This window comes from Pangasianodon hypophthalmus, chromosome 8 (genome assembly GCF_027358585.1).
Source record: "Pangasianodon hypophthalmus isolate fPanHyp1 chromosome 8, fPanHyp1.pri, whole genome shotgun sequence".
NCBI classification, from domain to species: domain Eukaryota; kingdom Metazoa; phylum Chordata; class Actinopteri; order Siluriformes; family Pangasiidae; genus Pangasianodon; species Pangasianodon hypophthalmus.
Genome location: NC_069717.1, coordinates 25,748,123 through 25,771,669, shown reverse-complemented (window position 1 = coordinate 25,771,669; position 23,547 = coordinate 25,748,123). Strand labels below are relative to the sequence as shown.

Sequence of the window (23,547 nt, the reverse complement as noted above, 5' to 3'; positions counted from 1 at the left end):
GGCCTCTGAGGTTTCAGCTTTTCTGTGATGAAATGTTCTATTTTCTTTTAATTAGAGAAGGTCTGGTGCAGGAGAGATGTAAGTTAAACTTTATGGGCGAGCCAAAGCAAACTTTGACCACACTTTGGCCTGGCTGTGTTAAGTTGAAAATGTGTCCAAGACTGGCTGAATTAAGTGTTGTCATATGTTATGTAGAACTGTACTTTACCCCAAACCTTACTTAGACCCACTCTCATTCCAAAACCTTTTTATCTTCTGTCTGGGCGTCTCTGTTAGCGAGCTCTGAATGTAATCCTGTTTCTTGTGGCAGAATGTGTTGTTTGTGAATCTGAGATCTTGGCATGTAAAAGCTTTTGCTATTTTGTCATGTTTTCAGGATCCTAATTAAATTTAAAGTTTTAAAAAATCAGGCTCTATTACAGTTCAGTAAAAACCAGTGCAGGAGTTATGAGTGTGTTGTAAAGCAGACAGGTTTTATGCACTGTATGGCTGCTGTGTTAGGGTGTGGGGCTTAATGTTACTGAGAGAGCTTCTTGTTTTACAAACTGTAGAAGGAAAAAAGCTATTTGGAAGAAAAATGCACAAGCTAAAGTAAATAGCCTAGTGCCAAGGCTTTACATAGACGGTCCCCACCTGCAAATTTCATGATGCCTTGATAAGTCTTGCTAAAACGTCAATACGTGACTCTTTGTGATTTATAATTCCTTAATTCAGTTGTTACAACAAACACACCAGAGCCATTGTGTGAGATTTTGCTATTCATGACAGTCATCTTTAATCCTAGGGCCACTACGCAATTCGAATTATATTTATAATTATATTTCTGTCACAGCGCTGTTGAATTCTCAATCCTGATTGGTCGTTCAATCATTTTTGAGAACAGTATACACACAGCACATCTCATATTTGTCTTAATATGGCAGTCTTGGAGCCTGTGTCTATAATTTCCCAGTTAGCCTGAAGGACGCTTGCAGGAGACGTACGTCTACTTCGCAGCTGCTCTTCCAGAGATTATTTCAGAAATTAGTCCCTGATGAACTAATTAAAGTCTATACCTACATTCTGATTAAGGTCAGCGTGGCACTGCAGCAGCAGCTCAGCAGCATTAGCAGAGAGAGGCAACACATTAAAATCTCCGTGCGTGGTTTTATTTAATTTAGAATAAGTGCTGAACCCATATACAGTTTCTCAGACGATTGCTGGGAGACTCGATATGTAGATCTTGGCGGATGGTTCTGAGTGATCTTTCAATCAAAAGCATTTCATACAACAATCTAGAGGCTTGTGTTTGTCTTCCCCAAGAGAAGCAACATTAAATGAAACACATTGTTGTTTGTTTATTGCAGTGGCCTATCTGGGGGACATAGCGCTGGACGAAGAGGACATGCGAATGTTTAAAGTGGACCGCATTGTGGATGCCGTCCAGAAAACGGTGATAAACCTCAACCGCACAGACACGGGTAAGTGTGTTTAAAATCCGGAGTGATGCCTTTAAAGTGAATTGGAAAGTGACGTCTTAAATGTCATAAACATCTCAAGCTCGACGTCTGCATTAGAATTTCTGCTCTTGTGAAAGAGTTAAATTAGAATTAGGCAGTTAAATTAGAATCATAGATGGCTGACTTTTTTTGTACATCTCACCTTCATGCAGTAAATATTGACATTTAAGAGACATACATACATGCAGGCGTAAATGCCTACACCTTATGGCTTTTTACAGCAGCTACACAGCAGCAATTTGCAACAAGTAGCAACATAAATAGCACTGAATGCATGTAGGATGATGTCTTAATCAGAAGAGCTAAGATTACTGCTACAGCTGACGGTCGGACCATAATTTCCACACATAAGTCTAAAATCTCAACTAACTGTGGTGTATAGAGGAATAAATTTAGGCAGGCAGCTGATTTGTGAACTTACTTAAGGATAATTATATGAGAAAGAGAATCATGGTGATGGATGTGACAGGACAGAGAACTTTGCGATTTGCGGTTTCTCCCTAAAATGACAAGCTGCATTTTTTTGGCTTATTAACTTAAAGAGGGAGGAAAAGGAGAGACTGGTGAATGAACGACTGTTTATACTTGATGTTTATAACATAAGTGATAACGGGAACTAACTTGTTTTTGCGGATGTTTCGCAACATTAAACATAACTATACATGGACAAAAAGTACGACTCCCATGGTCAAGAGACAAGGAAGCAAAATTGGACATGCTGTCTGGACAGGAGGAGCATACTCTCTCGCCTGTCAATCATAGTGACACTAGCCAATCATGGACATCTGTGAGCTCATGTATGAGGAAGAGGGCAGATAGCGCTTTCCTCTGAGTGTTACGCTGCCCTGTGATGCAGCATGAGCAGCAGTTTAAAAACATGTGGTTGGCTGGTTGCACATGTCTTAGAGGAAGAACATGTTAGCCTTCACCCTCACCAGTTGGTAGCTGTTGTATGATAGGGGAGAGCTGTCTGGTGAGTGGGAATTGGCATGACCAAATTTTTATTTATTTATTTATTTATTTTACAGTAAACAATTGTAATATTTGGCAAATTGCTGTGCTATAAAGAGATAAAAACACCTCGTGGGTAGTAATAGTAACTCCACTGCCCATCAGGCTGCATCACACAGCAATCTTGTATCTTGCAAAAATACAGAACAATGCTAATACACATAGATTGAATTAGCATTCATGGTGTAATCGGCAGCAGCCTGAAAGTCACTTTGCGATAGAGCGCTCAAATGAATACTTCCAGAGAGCAGGTATTACATTTGCAGAAGTTTGTTTCCACTCGTTGAAGCCAAAATTCTTAGGTGAAAAATGAAGTAAATCTGATTATTCTCTGAACTTTTCCTTAAATTTCTATAAATTGTCATAAATCAACATGATTTCATTAGTTTTTTATTATTATTTTTTTTAATGATATGAACAGCAGGTGTGTTAGCCAATGACACGAGCCCGAATGCTGCCAGGTCCAATCAGCGGTCCTCGCAGCGCAGGAAGAGGGCGGCGACGTCCCGCCCTGAGAGGGTGTGGCCCGAGGGTGTCATCCCTTATGTCATAAGTGGCAACTTTAGTGGTAAGTGTGTTGATAAGCTCTTTAATGAGTTGCATATGTGCATACATGTGCGTATATGTGTATACGTGTTATTTTAATTAGCAAGGATTTTGCATAACTTTCTTTCACTGTTTATTTGTCAGGAGGGTTTTGATACAGCGCACAAATATTTTTCATTGACCTTAAACGGACGAGAATGAACTCGCTCAGTGCTTGAGGTCTCAGGTGTTTGTTATAACACAGAGGACACTTCATTTTTATTGAGAGTTGCACAAGTGCTTAGTCACCACATTCCTGCCCCGTTACATAGTCAAACATTGTGGTGCTTTGGTTCAGGATGCAATCATGGGTTATGAAAGCGTTCAGCTTCACTTTATATATATATATATATATATATATATATATATATATATATATATATATGACTGTAACTCATGGTTTGGACTGGGATGCAGCACATTAAAGACAGAAAATGGAGCTGAAAGCGTGCATTTCATCTGTTTAGCCAGGGATATGAAGTGTACACTTTTGTGAATGTTAAGCCTAATGCCAAATCTCTTCTCTTCTCTTCTCTTCTCTTCTTTTTCCCATAAGGAGCAAATTAATTTGGAGAATGTAAAAACCCCACCTGTGAAGTTCATGTAAATATCTCACCTCTGTGTGTGTGTGTGTGTGTGTGTGTGTGTGTGCGCGGTCTGCAGGTAGTCAAAGGGCCATATTCAGGCAGGCTATGAGACACTGGGAGAAACACACATGTGTGACGTTCATCGAGAGAACTACAGAGGACAGCTACATTGTCTTCACCTACCGGCCGTGTGGGTGAGTGTGAGCACAAGTGTTAGTGTGTCTGTATAGTGTGTGTGTGTGTGTGTGTGTGTGTGTGAGCATAGTGTTTAAGTGTATGTTTGTATAGAAGGCACATTATTTTTATTTCCTGGATGTTTGTGCATGTCTGAAGCTGTTTCAGCTATTAGCTGGAAGAAAAATGCGTGAACAGGTGTGTGTGTGTGTGTGTGCGAGTGTGTGTGTGTGTGAGTGAGTGTGTGAGTGAGTGTGTGAGTGAGTGAGTGAGTGAGTGAGTGAGTGTGTGAGTGAGTGTGTGAGTGAGTGAGTGTGTGAGTGAGTGTGTGAGTGAGTGTGTGAGTGAGTGTGTGAGTGAGTGTGTGAGTGAGTGTGTGAGTGAGTGTGTGTGTGTGTGTGTATGCGCCTCCACAGTAGGGGTACTGGAACCTTTGACTCTTTTAGGAAGAAATGGTGCTCACTCACTCGGTGGGCGACCATCCTTTCACTTTTCTTTCCTCGCTTTCTTTCCTTTTCACTTGCTTCTTCCTGATTTATCGCCTAAGTGCTTTTCCATCCGTCCTCTTCCACATGGCCATTGTTCTGCTTTTCCTTATCCTCCTTGTGTGCTAGACGTGTGTATGTGTGTGTATGTGTGTGTGTGTCTGGGTGTCTGGGTGTCAGGCTAATAGCCACCCTGCTGTCTTGGCTCTGAAATCATTAGAATCGGAACATGTCTACTTTGTCGCTCCAACTTCTCATTTGAACACCACTGCACATTTGTTAAAGTCCATTCACACACACACACACACACACACACACACACACACACAGACGATGTGTCATGAGTTCAGATTTTAGTTTCTTCAGAGTGCAGTCAAGCTTTTCTCTGCCTCATTATTTTCACCTCAGCCCCGAGTTCGGCTGCTTTGGCCTGGCGTGATGTTACCGAGCCATAAATAATAATCTTCATCTCCAGCAGGCCATATGTTTGCAAACTCCAGTAATAAAAACTCCACAAAGGAAACTTTTCCATTACTGGAAAGGAGGAAAAACTGTTTAGATGAATGAAAGTAGAGAAAGAAAGTTAAAGTTGACCTGCTGATTTTGATTATGGAGATAATAAAGGAGACTTTTTCAGTACCGTGTATAAAACTGATTTGTTTTTTACGAGCTCAGTTTGTAATTCATTCAAATGGCAGCTCATCCATTGAGTTATTAATCAACCTAGTGGTCTAAAATAGAAACTGCAACAAGCGCTAGTAGAGGCCCATTGGGGAAGGAATCACACTGCCGCATGCTCGGGGAGGAGCAGCAGTTATGCTGCATTCGACTTACCATGAGGTGATTTTTTATTTGGGAAATTAAAAATTAATTAATTTTGAGTTGGGGAAAAAAACATGGATGGCTCCACATTTGTCTTTTGTTAGCAACAAGCTAGCCGTCTAACTGTGATGAGTGATGTATATGTTCCACCTCAAAACAGTGAACTGTACAGTCAGAGTTATACATTTAAAAAACAATATCTATGTTGAGTAATTTAAAGCATGTTGATTTGACGTCACTTCCTGAACTAGGAGTTGAGGAGACCATCCCTAGTTCCCGGGTAGGAATTCAGAGTTGTGTGAGCGCTTTCTTTGGCTTTTCCTGGTCGGAGGTCGGGAATTACAAGTTACGACCTCTAGTCAAATGCAGCTTTAATAACAGGGTTGCCAGGGTTGTGGTTTTCACTCCAAATTGGGCCATGTGTAAAAATACTCTGCCACTGCCAAGACTTTGTTTTATAGCAAATTCTCAGACTTTAATCTAATAAATGTCCTCAAATAAAGGTAAAGTGTAAGTGCAAACAGTGTGTTCATGATGTACAGAATCACTTCTATTGTAAGATATACTGCAGAGATTGGGAGAGGGAAAGGGGGATTATGGAGTGGATAGTGTTCATACATCCGATATGTATGCACCACGGTGACCTTGTTTCCCCAAGCAAAGGCTGAGAAAAAGAAGAAATTGCCCAAATGTTTCAAATTTTTTGGGGGTACGTTTCAGGTCTTTTGTGTCGTTTTTGTGATTTTGCCGAAACCTAAAAGTGTGATAGCCTCTCGACTGAATTTGGTTTGAAGCTATGTCATCATTAATGTCATCCTGCACCACCAAAATCTATGGTCACGAGCTGCTGGTAGAAATATTGATTTAAAAATGACTGAATATATTTAACGTGGTTATTATCAATGGAGCATGACATTAATGTTTCAGAGTTCTCTACTTTTTATGACTTTTTCATGGTAAAGTTGATTTATTTTACACTAAACTACATCACATTTTGCCAGGCTTTGAGTTTATTTAGCAGTAAGATGGATTGCTGAAATTGTTAAAGTTGTCTATAAAAATCCTAATTCTTTGAGCTGGCATTAAAACACAAACTGAAATAGAACAGACAAAGCACTTGAACCACAAACAGCTAATAATAAAGGTGTGTTATTTTCTTTAGCAGTCGGTTGTGTGTAAGTGTGTGTAAGTGTGTGAGCATGCAGATTTAATAGCTCGGAGCTCGAGCGAGAATCTGGAGGCCGATGTGATAAAGTACAGCAGTGTGTTTTCCATCCTGTGCAATTCACCACTAGTCATTTTTAGCTCTGTGGAGATACAGGGGGCCTTTTCTCAAAGTGCAGCCAGTAGCAGGGGTGTGTGTGCGTGTGTGCGTATGTGCGTGTGCGTGTGTTATATACAGGGGGCCTTATTCCTTCCATGCAAACGATGGTTGCTAGCAGGAAACTCAGATTCTGATGAGTAGTTAGGTGACCCTAGTGTGTGTGTGTGTGTGTGTGTGTGTGTATGCGTATGCATGTGAAAGCTTGTCTTCTCTGTGCATAGTTTCTAGAGTGAGATACTGGATGCTTAGTAATTAGAGAGTGGCTTGTTACACCCACAAAAGAACAGACTGTATGTGTGTGTTTGAGTGCAATTGTGTTTTTTTTCCATCTGTGTGTATTTTGTCTGTGTATGCATGTGTACGCATGTGCGTGCTCGCGCATGTGCATTTGTGTGTGTGCATGCACGTGTGTGTGTGTGTGTGTGTGTGTGTGTGTGTGTGTGTGAGTGTATGTGTGTATGTATGTGCGTGTGTGAGAGAGAGAGAGAGAGAGAGAGAGGTCCTCCTGCAATGTCAGTTCTTTCAGCATTGTAGCATTTGTGCACTGAATAAACACAGACACAACGACACGAAGTGTTTTGAGTTGCTGAAGCTTGTTTATGTCACAGATGGCCGATATTGTGTCTGCAGGATCAGGTTTATATCTGGACTGGGATTAGATGCATAAAAACGCAGGTGTAAATGCACCCAAGACTCATTTAAAATGGATTTAAAGCCGATCGCTGAGACCTGAGACTTCAGGAGTTTGGAGAAGCTTTTTAGCCAAATATCACAAATGTAATTATCCAAGTTCTTCCAGTGATTTGTTCCATAACACATGGTTTCTCTTGACCTCTATATCTAAATTTCTAAGACAACTTCACCAGGGTGAGCACCTGGGCAAATTTATTGTAGAAGTGGATGGTCAGTTTGTTGTCCAGAGTCTGAAGTTGCCTTTGTCAGTTATGTTATGTCAGTTATGTTATGTTCACAGCACTAACAATCCCGGGATGACAACTGTATGTTGCACAGGTTCTGAACACTGGGACACTTTGACTGTTCTGCAAAATCACCAGACCACAATCCCATAGAACACAGGTCCTGGAGGACCCCATGGTCCTGGAGGACCCCATGGTCCTGGAGAACCCCATGGTCCTGGAGACCCCCCTGTCTTGCACATCTTAGTGATTTCCCTAGCCAATTAATTGGATCAGATGTGTTAGTACAGGAACAACACTAAAATGTGCAGAACAGGGGGTAGTCCAAGACCAGGGTTGGGAACTTGTTCTACAGAAAACCTGCATAATTATTTGGGGAAAGAATCAGGAACTCATGACACTTGTGGTGGCATTCTGTTATTAAGCCAAGGGGAGATGTAACCAGTAGCGTTTAGTTGGTGTACACAGTTTGCTTATTGGCAATTTAATACCACCAGGTACCACCTTCTAAAACAAACCACACACATCTTTGTAATCTTATCTAGGCTATCTTCCTGCAGAGATCATGTTATCTAAGGAGCTAGTTAATTAAACATCAGTCAGTCTGCTTAAAGATGTCAAAAACCTTGCTAGCTAAGTGTGTAAATTCCTTACACATGCTTTGATCATGTCGTTGGATAGTGACGTGCTGTCGTGATATAGACATAAGCCTAATCGATTCAGTTTGTAATCAGATACCAGCTGTCAAAAAGTCCACATCAATGAAAGCTTCCATCCATCACGATCCACCACCACAAGACAGTGATTTCATCGTGGTCACTGCTGTATTAAACAGCCTAAACTTGTCTCCTTCGAAAAATGGACTGCCAATATCCACACCTATGTCTGAGTCTTAGGTCTTGCAAAATTACGATTTCTGATGTACCAGCTGTCTTTTGCCCAAACTTGAACTGAGGACTGGCACAGGAAGTTGGTGGTGTAGTGTTACAAGGTGCACATTTTGATCTCACATTGTGATATGCAACAATCTTGACTACAAGTTTAAATGCATGTGTTATCAGGATCCATTCCAGAAGAATCCATGAACTGAGCAGGTCATAGTGTAGACTCACACTTAACTGACCTGGCAAGTGTCTTTGATGATAACAGACAAAACAATGATTAGTGCCTCACCTGCCAAGTGCTTTGAATGAGTGTTTTGAAAGACGACTCTGAACGCTGTAATTCTTCCCCCTAGGTGTTGCTCATATGTGGGCCGCAGGGGAGGAGGACCCCAGGCCATTTCCATTGGTAAAAACTGCGACAAGTTTGGAATCGTGGTGCATGAGCTCGGTCATGTGATTGGATTCTGGCACGAGCACACGCGGCCGGACCGAGATGACCACGTCAGCATTATACGGGACAACATCCAGCCTGGTAAGATAAACTTCAGAACTTGTGTCTCCAAATTAATCAACAAACCAACATCACTGAGTCTTCACTCTGTAGTGGCTAACTAAGACAACGGTAGAGGTATAATATGGTACAGGTTGAAGCAACAGTTTTTTTTATTGCATCTATATAACATGTCTTCTCATAAATTGTAGCAATAAAAATATCAAAACTTAATTTTTAAACCACATTTTTTAAACCATTTTTAAACCACATTAAAAATGTAAACATATTTTAAACATATTTAAACCACAATTTCTCAAAAAATATTTTTTTTCTATATTCAGAACCACAAATCTCAGTTACTAGATGACCTGCATATATGAAATTTTACCGGTTTATTCCTATCCATAATTAAAAAGATATTAGAGAAGAATTTCCCACTATGTTGATTGTTGGTTTCATGTTAAATTTTCTACTGAAATTTTAACATTTTTTTATAACAATGAATGGTATTTTCTTGATTAAACAATAAGGAACTGATTTTCCAACAAATTTTTAAAAAAGTATTTATTTTGAGATTCACATTGAACTAAATATTTTCATTCTAACAATACCAAAAGACTAGATTTTTTTTTACGTATGCAAATTTATGCGTACTTGCTTAGATGAAGCCTCATTTGCATAAATATAGGCACAGTTTTTACAAAAGTTTCAGTACAAAAATTACTTGTAAGAATAGTCGCAATCAGCTGGCAAATTGATTGCGAGTGTATTGTTTTAAAAAACCACATTAAGTATTTGAGATCTATTTGAGATAATGATAATAATTCAGTGAGATAACAACTTAAGTGTATAATTATATGTATTGTTTGTACAGTGTTAAACTGGTAGCTATAAGCTATAAATGTTAGTTCTGTTAGTCTTGTAGCTTCAGTGTAAAACTACAGAAACAGAAAAACACCAAACAGGGTTGGTTTTGAGGTAAATCTAATTTATGTAAGAATTAAAAAGAAGGTGTTTACAGACAGAGTGCAAGGTTTTAGCTTGCTAGACTCTGAGAATGTTATGTTAATGTTCCAAGAACACTTCACCGTGTAACACACTACCAGGTCACCAGTAACATGAGCCGCTTTACGAGGCTCATTCTTGGCTGCAGAGACCAACACAAATCCAGCTGTGTGCCATTTTCCTGCTGTATATAATCCTAGTATTTAAGAAGATTGGGTGAAATTTCTGTTCTAGTATTCAAACCTGTCCACCTTGCCCCTGTAGCCTTCTACTCACTGTGATTATGTGCTTTAGTAATGATGCTCTGGCAGCTCATTCACGGATTCGTGGCTGCCAGCTTGTGCCAAAATGTCATGCTTTAAATCCTAGGTGTGATCTGACTTCTTTTTATGAGGGTCTGACTCATGGAAGCGTTGTAAATGAAATCCTTCAGAGTAATTTCAGTATATGTAAACACTTGAGATTAACTGTGAATTTATGACTCGCCTGGCCACAAATGAGTGTTTGGACTCGCTGGGCCTCTTTATCTCTTTATAATGGTGTTTTTATAAATATTTCCCTGCCGAGACTTTGATTCATTCCACACCTGCTGAACATGAGAATGAAATCTGGGATTTGACGATAATCCCACCAAGGAGCCTATTGATTAAAACGAGCCAAATAAAACATACGGTCCTTCTGAAATCATCAGCATCTGTTGTCTTCTCTGTTGAGACCATTTCCTGTGGAACCTCTGGAATATTCAGGCTTCATGTAGAGATTTTTTCGTTTTATTACATAGGACAGGAGTACAACTTCTTGAAGATGGAGCCCGGTGAAGTGGACTCTCTAGGGGAAGTCTATGACTTTGACAGCATCATGCACTACGCCAGAAATACATTTTCCAGGTAAGAGGCTGGAGTACTTTCTAGGGATCATTGCAATTTTGGTTTTCTTAAGTTAATTAAGCATGATCAACCGTCATGATCTTTAGCTGCAGTTAGCTAATTCCGACATTTTAGCCCAAATTTAGCCTCAGTTTACAGTCTAGCTTAATTTAACAGACTGGGGGCAATCAGGGTCGATTGTTGGTTGTAGTCTGCACTAATTTTCTTCCTCCAGATTAAGTTTCAGGCCATTCAGAGTGAGTCTTTCAAGTGTGTATTTAGTTCAACCCAACTCTTATCGTAATCAAGTAGTGCATTCGAGTCAACGACTCAAATCTGAACAGATCCTTTAATATCCAATGAGCACTGAGTGCGTAAAAATGAAGACATAGGAACTAAATAAAATGGTGGAGAGGCCGCAATGGAGCTTGTGAATCGAAGAAAACTAATGAAGTGGTAGCAGGTCGACAAGTACCTGTAGAACATATTCTCTAAGTATGATCACCGACAATGAAAAATAGTTTGGTTGCAATTTCTGAAGCCTTAAACCATCCAGGTGCATGATATGTTAAATGCATATTACTAGCTGGTAGCTAGCCTACTAATTTCTACTAATTGCTAATTTGAATGTGGGTTTGTGTGTTATTTGCATTTCCTAATTATAGGAAAGCATGTAATTTTGCAATGTGAGTTTGATTTAGCTTTAGCAAAAAGTCACAATTTTGATAGTTCTGATCACCAGTTGTTGGGATTTTGTTGGAACTTCAAGTCATGTAGTGTAAACCAAGCGTAACTGCTAATATGAACATTGAGATAATGTTATTTTTATTGTGTTTTGTGCATTAAATCACAATGTTTTAAATGTCTATGGACTGTATTTAGTCCAAAAGTTACGAGTTGGGTTATGGGGCTGTTATTTGGGCAGCCCATAAGGTTGCCAGGTTTATTTTTTTCCTAATGAGATGATATGCAGTTGAGAATATGCACAAGAAAAATGGGCTTAAATTCAAGGTCAGAATCATGCATTACTGAACCATGCCTCTGTTTTAGGCTAATTCTGCCACTTACTCCTAAATAGTGCATAAGTCTGTAATTATGTCAGAGGTATTTTGGTATTAAATACTTACTACAATTGCCCAGGTCAAATCTAAACATGGCCCTGTTTTTCTACTTTGCTGGCTTGCTTATTTGTTTATTTATTTATTTATAGTCAAATTAGATTATTATTTAGTATTTAAAAAATAGCTTTACCCATTCAGTTAAGCCTCTTGACCTAATTATCTGACCAAATCCAGTTCACTGTTGACTTTGGAGGTTCTGATAATAGAATGGCAGGGCGTCATGGAGGTTAATATTTATACAGTGAAAATTGTGTTTTGAGACTCTTACTTTATTATATGGCCTGGATTTGGAAGAAAGCCAACAGTACTTGGCTAATTTCCAGTTGCAGCAATGTTTGCCGTGTGTGTTTAATAGGCTCAGTGACTTTCCACGTCTTCAAAACACATGGCCACGTGTGCTATTACTCAACATTTAAACCAAATAGCCAACACAGCTGCATTCAACATAAATGTATACACATACTCAAACAAGCGTACTTGCAACTAAAAATCCAAGACTGGAGACGTGCATGCAGTATTTATTTTATTTTGGCCTGTAATGCTCAATGTGTTTGGTTGAGAACAGTCATTCTGTCATGTTGCACAAAAGAGATTAGTTTTAACATTGTGCATGTGTGTGTGTTGGGGGGATTGCGTGTGTTTGTAAGTAAAGAATCAGATCACTGAATGTCTGAATCCTCAAACATACAAACATATACACACAAAGCTATTCACACATATAGACATGCAGTATAACTGCACAAACACACATATACATACATTCTGTATACACACCAACATGTACACACACATGCATGTAAACCAGAATACACATATACAGTATATTAATGTACACACATATACACACTTGCATGCATATATACACGCACAGACATACACACTTGGGTACACACACATGCATAAAAACATAAACATTTAAAAAATAAAATAATATAAATACATATATATGCACATTTTATTCGTGTTGGTGACACACACACATACACTGAAGCTTCGTGCAAGTTTCCACAGGGTGACCTTTATAGATGCAGTGTTAGTGATCCACAGGACTGATATTTTATCCGTGCATCTTTCTCTTCTTACGTTTTCAAGCTGAGCTTCCACAAAGCAGCTTTTGTCCTCCTCACGTGCCAGGCCACACTGAAGCGTAGGCTAAGCAGGAGGGGTTCAGCATTCATATAAACATCTCAAAGTGAGACATAGTGAGATTCTCAGTATTTGAGAACTTTTGCTCTCCAGCTTGGGTTTTGGGAACTTCTAATTGCGTGCTTTTTCTCTCCGCCGCTTTCTTTTGTTTACTCTTCTCCTTTTGCTGCTCCTTCTTACTTGCTGGAGCCTCTGATGGCAAGTGGCCAGTAAACCCAGTTAGGTTTTAATCATCCCCAGTCGCCCTCATTGACACTCGCAGCTGCTGCTGGGGCCCGTCTGGCTTTTTAACGCTTTCTCTCTCTCGCTCTCTCATATAAACCCAGGCCTAAAAGGAGCAAGTTCACAGCATGAATGGCTTTGTCTCTGAAGGTAGCCTTTGAAGGTGGCCTTTGAAGGTTGGTAGCCTCTGGGCTGTTTTATGTGGCATCTTGAATGGTGGCATGGCCATGAGGGAGAGAGAGAGAGAGAGAGAGAGAGAGAGAGAGAGAGGTGGTCATGTGTAGAGATGCCAAGGCCATTCGTTTGTCTAATGACTGAGCTTTGATTCCCTCAGCTGTGATGATGTTTGGGGGTGACAGCTTCATGGGCCCTTCTTTCTTTTGTTCTGTGGTTAGCCCGTGAGGGCCGATGATCCTTTGGTGGTTTATTGGGATTCTTTTGAAATATGAAACAACCTACACACATTTTTGCGCTGTTTACAGCATTAATTATTCCCCTGTTTATAAGGATTTTAATAAGGATTTAAAATTTAAAAGTAAAGCACGTGTGAAGAATTGCTGCTCATTAATGAATGCGTTGTGTTTTTTCTCTTTGTGTGAATGTTAAGCCGCCAGCACGTGTGCCTCACTGACCATAATAAAAAAGGATTTTAGAGTTGGTTGTGTGCCATGCATTTTAGGTCTAGGCTTTCGTTATATTCTGTGCTGATGAATATGGAATAGATTGCAGTGTAGACTTGTACTTTACAGAGCCATAATAGTCCCATTGGGAAAAAAATGACATCCTAGCAAGTGACATCTTAAAATCATTTGATATCTTACCCTGGTGCTTCAGTGAACACCCTTTCAGTGGAAAAGTGATAATGTAAATCTTAGTCTTATTCTGAAAGGAGAGAAGCGCACTGAAATTACCATTATTACAAGCTTTAGTTTTTTTGAACAGGAGCTCTTGTTTCCCCAGGATTACAATTAGTGAGCCATTTGAGCATCTCTGTTTTTCCTCTGTTTTGCCTTGTACCCTATCTTTACCAATTACCTCCCACTACCTAGTTAACCCCTTTCATACAACAGCGACCAACCGGGATAGGCAAAGGCTGGCACATGTGTCCTCCAAGCCACGTGAAGCCACCGCCTCTTTTCAAACTCTGGCTCCTGCAACATCTTACCACAGCTGAAAATACTTGGAGAAAGAGCTAAGTGCCCTGTTTTACATACAGAGCCTCACAGATGCCCACACTTGACTTGATTGAGCAGAGTCAGTTATGTTCTCTTGGACTCCTGGCAGTGTTGGGGTTCCCAATATTTTGGATGGTTTTGTTTCACCTTTATGTTAATCTAAAGATTTTGGTCCCCGACATGTTTCCCAACAGTTTCCATACAGTTTCCCAGTGGTTTCTCAACAACTTCCCAAAAGGTTTCTAACTAGTTTCCCAAAGGTTCCATAATGATTTCCTAAGGTTTCTCCAAATGTTTCCTAAAGATTTTCTAAAATTTCCCATGGTTCTTAATAGTTTCCAAAGGCTTTCCAATGGTTTGCAAAGGTTTCCAATGGTTTCACAAAGGTTCCCATAGGTTTTCAATGACATGTTTGCCTGACGATGTCTGGATTTACTCTCTTGTCTAATTACTGCCTTGGTTAGAGAATTTGTGTTGGGGAAACCTAGGTAATTACAGCCATTTAAAGGAATACAGTTTATTATTGTGCACTGATCCTGTTGCCATGGATGTGGCTCATATTAGCTCTCCTGAAAAGCATGCACACATCCTTTACCTTGGTCGAGGCTAGCATGACTCTGAATAACCATAAACAAACCATGCTGTGGGTGCGCTAGAAGTTCTAAAGGCCTGAGATCCTAGAGCTCAGATTCTTGCTCAGGAATATCAGAGAACGAAAATCTGATTGGTTAAAAGCCTCACTTTCCTGAACAAATTATTTGCAAACAGGGAGCGGTTGGGGAATGGGGAAGCAAACATACTGTAGACACACTATACAGCCATAATACCCATATGTGGCTCTTCCCCAAACTGTTGCCACAAAGTTGGAAGCACACAACTGTATAGGATGTCTCTGTGTGCTGTAGCATTACAATTTCCGCTCAATGGAACTAAGAGGCCCAAACCTGTTCAAGCATGACAATGCCCCTGTTGGAGTGGAAGTTGGAGTGGCCTACACAGATCCCAGACCTCACCCCCACTGAACATCTTTGGGATGAACTGGAATGCCGACTGCACCCCAGGCCTCCTCACCCAACATCAGTGCCTGTCCTTACTAATGCTCTTGTGGCTGAATGAACACAAATCCCCACAGCCACGCTCCAAAATCTAGTGGAAATCCTTCCTAGAAGAGTGGAAGTTGTTGTAATAGCAAAAAATCTGGAATGGGAAGTTCAAAAAGCATATGAGTGTGTTGGTCAAGTGTCCAGAAACGTTTGGCCAAATAGTGTATTTTTTTTTTTTAGTTGAAAAATTGTTCAGCCATCAGAAAAAACTTTCCTCAGCCTAAGTCCATTAGTGCTCTGTCTCATGAACCTTCAGTTTATGAAAATCCTCTGTTTCTACAGTGAGAAATCAATAATTGTGGAAAATGACATAATGTGGTGCGGGGGTGACTGTTGTTGTGACACTCTTGCTGAGAGGATGAAGTAATACCTCCTGGAACAGCTGCCAGATTTTGCTGTGACTGTACAGTGTGCAATGATGAATAGCTTTCAGAGAAGCACACTATTACGTATAAAGGCACTAGAGAATAATACTTTATATCATACACACTCGTGAAAATGATTTTTCCTTGAAAGACTGGCACTGAACAGCACTGACCTGGCTTTGTTGTGGTGCTCCCTCAATCCTAGCCATGTTCAGTGCCCTTTAGCTCTCATTAGCTAAACAGAACAGAGTTTTCACATAAACACCCTGTATGGGGTAGTGACTAAACTTCTTCTTTTGCTTCTTTGGCTAAAGGAATATGCTAATTATATCTGTATGATTCTTCAACCTCATTTCTTGTCCTTGCATACAAAGACTGTTTTCTTCTCTATTGTTTTGCGAGGTGTCTTATTGGGTCAAGGCATACGTATATCATATAGCCGTCATTCCTGGAGTTCTTTCATAATTGATGCCTTTCTTTCTGCAGAACCAGTGTTATGTATGCTAATACTAGCATATCAGCTAACAGGACACATGGATGGACAAATACAGTCAGCTTGACCTTGAAATACCTTGGCTGTTGGTATTTGGTCCTTTGTTTGCAAGAGTTTGGCCAGGGAAACACTTAGAAGGCCCAAAGCAAGGAGCTTTCAGGGGATTTCTGCTATGAATGATAGGATTTTATTCCCATGCTATGCCTCTGTCTTGACTTTCCTGAAATCCTCAAAATGAAGGTGAGGGTTTGAATGGAACCAGACACACAAACAGTGCCGGGAATAGGGGGATAATGGGGCGGAGGCTTGGTATAATTTCTACATTGCCTCTGTATGAGAACCAGATGGTTTCTTTTCTTTTGTTCTTTATTTTTAGCCCCTATTTTACTCCTTCACTTCATTTTCTCCCTGTGTTTGGGCAGGTGTGCAAAGAAATTGGCATCAGATAAATAAATTGGCAAGGCCCTATGAAGGGGGGTGTTTGCACAAATCTGTAATTAAGCCACTTGATAATATTACATGGATGATATAAAACAGAAACTGACCATCTGCTGTTGTGGAAGGTCTCACGTGGATACCCTAAAGTTTTTCACTACCCAAAACAGTTTATGCCCAAGTCTTATCCTTGTTTCTGTGGATAATCTTATCTGGATACTGTAGATTTGTGCATAAGAACTTCTGCGATAATCATAACCAATGTCCTATTCTCATCCCAGGACTCTTATTAACAATATGCTCATACTGTAAATCTTTCAAAGGTGCTGTTTGACTTTACTCTTCTACACCTGTATACTGAAATGATTTGTAATCCCACTACCCGATGTCACAGAGGGAGTCATCCAGTGTCATCTCAAGGAGTTTTTCATTGCCAATAATGCCTGTGGCTTGTTTGTTAAGTATCTAAACCCACATCCGGATTTCTGTAAAGGTGCTTTGTGACAATGGCTTTAGTTAAAAGCGCTGAATTGAATAGAGTTCAGGTTTGGATACCAAAGTTATACCAAAAAATGGTCTGTAATTACAGTGTCACAAATATTTGCATGTCTGCCTATTCTAAGGAAGACCTGAGAACATTTTGCAGATGAAAATTTGAGGATATTAAACCAAAGAATCCTTATTTAACATACTCCAAATGTAGGTGACACCACATTAAACAAGTACAGACAGCAGTGCTGCTGAAATTTCACTCTGGTTATCCTCAAGCCGTCTTTTGGGAGTTTGTTGGAAACCTGAGCTAAGTATAGTAACGGGCTGATGAAATGAGGAAAAAATAATCCCAGAGATGAGCGTTTATAAAAGCTGGCCTTGATATATATCTTTCTTTGCCTTATGAATATGCAAAAAAAAAAAAAAAAATTGATAGATCTTCTCTTTTAATCCCTTTTATTTTTTTTTCCCGTTATGCATAAAGTCAGGATTATGCAACAACAGTTTCCAAGCTCCATATTCTAACAAGGCTGACTTTGTTAGCCTTTCTCAGGCCTGATCTCTTTCCCTTTCCTTCACTTCTTGGTCTTATTGACTTCTTCTCTTCCAGGGATGTGAGCTGGTCTCCAAAATTCCCTTCTGTGTTTGGAGAGTACTCATACTGTAAATCTCCGTGGGAAGCTGGGTCGTTTATCTGTGACTATATCGGGAGGGTTTCAAGGCATGTCCGTATACGTTTGCGACCATTCCTTTAGGCATGTAGGTTAACGCTTCTTGGGTGTTTGACTGGGGCATGTTTTTCAATCTCCTCGCAGCCTATTGCCCCCTCAGAGATACTTTTTTTTCTGGGACTGGGTACATATGGAGTGAGGCCAAAGCAAATAAAGATCTACCAGCTCAACCTTTGTGTGAGCTGATGCCAGTTAACACGCTAGTGTTCACCTACACAGCTAGCGCCAGGCTTTGAGTAAAGCTGGGGGGCAAACTATCAAAAAGGACATGCTAATTCCCTGCACTTGGACAGCCTGCTAGGATAGAAAACCACAAATGGTGTAGTCTCGGAAATGTTATTCCTTTTACTGTTTGTAAGCTGGTTTATATGAAATGCACTTTCTAAAATGTTACGTCAGGTTTGTTTCTTTTTGACAGACTAGCTTAAACTTTACTATTTTTTCTCTTGCTCTAATGCTTAGCGCAGCCTGCTTGTTTGAGCATGCCTGCTGTTGATAGGACGGTTCCCATGGGAACGAACAAATGAGGCAGCCTTCGCCTGCGAGGACAGAGAGAAAAGCAGGACGATAAATTAGCCGAAAGTGTCAAAGTGAGAATTAGAGGGTGAGAAAAGGGATAGTTTTTTTTTTGATACAGAATCATCCTGTTGTACTGTACACATTTGTTCCCAATGCCAAGACTTCATGTGATTGTTCTTTTGTGCCCGATTGTGCGCCTTTCTGGCCCTGATATATGACTTTAAAAAAGCAAAAAAAAAAACAGTTTTGGTTTTAGTTAATCAGTGGGAAAACTTGTGTCTGGTATCTTGAAGCCACACATCCTCCTTCTCATGATGTCATGAATGACCTTTCAGGAAGTTAGTCATAGCCCAAGAGGCCAAAAAGTTACCGTCAAACCACATGGGAAGCCGCGCCTCAAATTCAACTGTTATGAATCCAGACGTATCTTCTGTATTACCGATCCCATAGATTTTACAGATTTTAGGTACATTTTCCTGTGAATGTTTTTAGTCCCACGGGTCATTTTGAAAGTCTTGAAGCTTTAAGCAGGGGTTAAAATGGGATTTAAGAGGTTGTGTGTATGAAGTGAATGCATCTGTTTTTACTTAATTGTGTAGCCAGATGTTTAAGTCCTCAATATTCCTTGTTTATCAGTATTGAGTACTTTTAAGCTACACTGTTATCAAGCTAGCTAACTATAACTATAACTACAACTATAACTATAACAATAACTACAGATATTGCAAATGTGTATATTGAGCAGCAGCTTCTTGGTCAAACAGTAACTATCATAACTGCACAAAAATAAAATCTGTTCATATGAAGATGTTTTTTTTTTTTTCTGGCTAGCAAGCTCAATGATGCTAATTTCCTCACATCCTATGCAATGTAGGCTAATTAGCTATCTATCTAGCTACTAATGTGACACAAGAGTTTGAAAAGACTTTGGCTAATGTTAATGCAGGAAAAGAACTGTGGAATCATGGATATAAACATTTAGCAGGAAATTCAATGATTTGAATAATCATGGACCAAGGAATCATAGATATAAGAGGAATTGTAGATATAAACCTTAAGCAGCAAATTCAGTGACTTGAATGGCCATGGACCGTTAGAAGGGGAGGAAGTCGAGATTATTAGTGTAGCTAGTGTGTAGCTGCCTGTTTTAATACAGTATATATTTATTCATTTATTCCTGTTCGGTAACCACTTTATCCTGGTTGCAGTAGATCCCGGAAAAAAACTTGCCGGAAAAGCAGGGATACTTTATGGATGGTACACCATCATAGGGCTCCATGCACACACACACACACACACCAAGGATGAGGAGAACATTCAAAGCTGTATGGTTTGTTCATGATGGCTGTCCATTGGCCGTTTCGAAGTGAGCTCCTTTTCCTTTGGAAATTGTACATAATTCCAAACTTTTCCCAGAGAAAGGTACTCTCTGTACTGCTTCCAGTCCACCCCATTTATCTCACACCCTCAGTACTGTTTAGTGCAGATGAAAAAGGAACTCTTCTGCCAGTGAACCTGTCGTGGCTGTGTCTGGAGATAACAGGGCTTGGATTCAATCCCAGTCGGCAAAGCGTGAGCCCTCAATGAGTGAATGCACAGCCCAACGCATACATAACTACAGTACGCTGCATCCAAACTATAGCGTTAAATCGTGATTCCAAACGCTACAGGAATCATTATTTAATTACCATCCGTGTGCAAGGAGATGAATACAACATTTTATGTTTGAATTTTGTACAGTTTTAAAGTAGTGTGCAAAGGACATCTTTTCTTATTCTTTTATAATTACAATTTGTTTTTGTGTCATTTAGCAAAACTATTGGTGAAACCAGTTATTGGTTTTGTGTTTGAGGGTTTTTTTTTTCAATACTAGAGAAAAAGCAGAACACATAGAGAGAACGTGGGAGAAGGATGGGAGGATGTAGGAGTATTGACAAAGAGAGTACATCTTGTTACAGTGTAGGTGCCATATCTGTGTTTTTTTCTGACTCACTCTTTCTCATTTTGCTGACTTTTCCATTCCTCTTTTTTTTTTTTTTCTTTGAATCACAGAGGGATTTTCCTGGACACCATTCTACCACGATATGACATAAACGGCGTCCGTCCCCCCATTGGCCAGAGAACCAGGCTGAGCAAAGGAGACATCGCACAGGCACGCAAACTTTACAAGTGTCCAAGTAAGAGTGCTGGTTCTCTTAACTTGTGTTGTAAAAAAAAGAAGGAAGTGCAAATGAATCATTGATCTCTGAATGTTTTCTAGCATGGACCTGCTGATTATTTAAAAAAAAAAAAAACTTGGGATGTTCTTGAGTTAACTTGTCCAAAATCATACTATCACTTTCATGTTAGCTTTACACCATATGGTACACAACACAAAAAGGAGGCACTCCTCCATGTTTATCATCTGATCTTCCCAGAAATGTTTACGTACAGAACAATGCAACATGCAGCAAGTTCAGCTTAAAAAAAAAAAAAAAAGGAAAAACCCATGACAAGGTTTCCCAGATGCAGTTTGCCTACTCTGGAAATAGTCGAGCGTCTGCGATTGATGTGGTGGGGCATCTTGGCAACGGTCGCCTTGGCTCCCGGGCCTGGGGCAAGACAAGTAAACACTGGCCAAGCACAGGAAGTTTGCCATCCCTCGTTTTTACAGATAAAGAAGCAAATAGAGTGCAGCTGCACTTTAGGGTAAAGAAGTGCAAAAAGGTAGAACCATTTACATCGTAAATGCCTTATGGAAGATACTAACGGAGTGCTCAGTGTAGCTTATAAGTCAAAAAGGAGAGTCACAGGGCATTTAAGATGATATATATTTAGCCTAATTTTTCATACTATGAAATGGTTTATGTTTCAAAGACATAAACATAATGCTTAACCCCCAACTGCTCAAGTCTACCTTTTCTGATTGCGATTTGATTAAAAGCTTGATTAAAAGCTTCCAGCATTGTTGAATTCTCGAATCTGATTGGTCAGAAGGTGTTAATTTTCTATTACAGCTGCTCCCACAGTAGTTCTAGCTGTAAGGCAAATCACAGGTTTATATTAATGCTTATTCTCATATATTATAGTTTCTGTAGTAACAATGAATTCAAATGGACTCGTACTTCACATGAACAGAATAAAAAATCTTTTTCATAATATGGAGAATTCAAGTTTTGTATCAGTTAGTGAGTTTTTCTCCATGGGAAAGTCTTCAGGAGAACTTCGAGAGAGAGAGAGAGAGGCTGGTGAGGGAATGTCTGATTATCGCTGCTATGACATAAGTGATAACAGGAAGTAGTATGTTTTTTTTTGGTGGATGTTCCACAGCATTAACGATTAAAAAGTATCATGTGTCATTCTTTGATGAATAAAAAATTGTAATCATTGGGAAAATTTTGTAGTATAAGAGGAATAATGTACTTTGGGAAAATCACCTTCTGGGTGGTAACACTTTGCATCGAGTTCATCACACCACCCCATTGTTGATTATTTTCCTATGACAGCATGCCCTGGCAGGATATTCAGTCATGTTAGAGTCGTTGACTCTAAATTTGACATGGAACTTAAAAATTTGTGGCAAGAATGTGACCTCGTACTGAACCTTTCTGTGGGGGGAAAAAATGACAGACCATCGATGTCACTATCTGTCGAGGCTGAATTCAGTACATATTTGTACAAAAATGTCAACAACAATGAGGAACAATGAGGAATGATGATCCACTGATTTGGTAGAAAACAGAAACCTAGGGCGTATTAATAGTCTGTTATTCTTATTTTTTTTATTTTAAGCTATGCATATGCTAACTGAATAAATATATCTTGTTTAATGGTGGTAGAGTGGCAGAGTCATTTCTATAAAATACAGATCAGTTCTTGAGAACACTACTAGATTATAATTAGATTTTTTTCATGATGTGATGAAAAGGGGAAGCATTTATGTGCCTAATTTTGCCTCATTTGTAACCTATTTTCTGTTCCTTGTGCTATGAATGGTCACCATATTTAAAGGTTGTGACCATGTCACATGACTTTGTGTCTGCGGCCTCGGTGAGAGCAGATGATGTGGCGTAGCGCGCGACGGGCTGACGCTGGCACTCGGGCCATGGAAAAAGGAAAAGAAAACCTTCCCTGGTAGTGTGGCGGATCCATATTTTGCACAGCATTCTTTGCCGTGGCAGTCACACCACTGCGGCTTGCCAGGCCTCTTGTTAATAGTTTTAAACATCGTGGGCCTCACTGATACGCCTTAGAGGCATGGGCTCCCAGCGGCTTTGCCTTTATACAACCGCAGAGCCGCGTTTGTAGGAAAGTAATGAGTGTAAACTGAGTAACAAGGTGTATTTGTGAGCTGCCTAGTGGATTTGATGGAGGGTGGGGGAGAACGCTGGGGAATTTCTAAAGCTTCAGTCATGAAATGATGGATTTTCAGGCTTTCTATGAACTCATTTGAGTTGGTGCTTGTTTTTATAATTAACATATCCATGATGCCCTTCAGATTAAAGTCCATTTTCTCATTTATTAAAAAAACAACACAGTATATTTTATTTTATACATTAGCTGTATACATTTTTCTAATTTCAAATGAACTGGAACTGCAGTGTTTCTGTGTTCTCTGGATGGCCAGCCATGTTTTTCATTCTCTAGCACATCGTGTACAGTACAGTGCTTTTCCTTAGAGAGGATTTATTTATAGCTCTCTTGCTCCTATATTTAAAGAGGATGCGCTGTGCTTCGAGTGCTTCTTTCATTTCTCCTTTTGGTGGATCATCTCCGTGTTTCTCAGTCATGCTTCTGCAGGACCTCCATCCTGGACATTTTAGTGTTTTCCGTCCTCCAGCTCTGCCAGTTCTCACTTCGTGTAATTCAAGCTTATTTATTAGCTGATGAGTTGATGAGTTGGGAGCAGGGAAAATGCCAAAATATGCGACGTGGTGGTACTCCAGGACCAGGATTGAGAAAAAAGCTGCTAATTAATTAAAGAATAAAACACTTGGTGACATGCTGTTCTATTAAAATAATCAGCAACAGGGTGATATGATGGAGCTCATTGCGAAGCGGAGTTACTATTGCCACTATTTTCCAGTAAAAGGACCTCATGAAGTCTTTTATTA

At 39.8% G+C, this 23,547-nt stretch overlaps 1 protein-coding gene across 2 annotated transcripts in view; it reads left to right on the top strand.

Annotated features, from left to right (window-relative positions):
- Nucleotides 1–23,547, top strand: part of bmp1a (bone morphogenetic protein 1a) — a 62,184-nt gene that overhangs the window by 16,143 nt on the left and 22,494 nt on the right. The window contains exons 2-7 of one of the 2 annotated variants that reach the window (XM_034306648.2): nt 1,347–1,460; nt 2,935–3,078; nt 3,759–3,876; nt 8,642–8,820; nt 10,568–10,673; nt 20,507–20,631. In XM_034306648.2, coding sequence (XP_034162539.1) covers nt 1,347–1,460; nt 2,935–3,078; nt 3,759–3,876; nt 8,642–8,820; nt 10,568–10,673; nt 20,507–20,631 — 786 coding nt within the window. Of the gene's footprint in view, nt 1–1,346; nt 1,461–2,931; nt 3,079–3,758; nt 3,877–8,641; nt 8,821–10,567; nt 10,674–20,506; nt 20,632–23,547 lie in introns of both variants that reach the window. The other variant, XM_034306647.2, reaches the window with a different exon arrangement.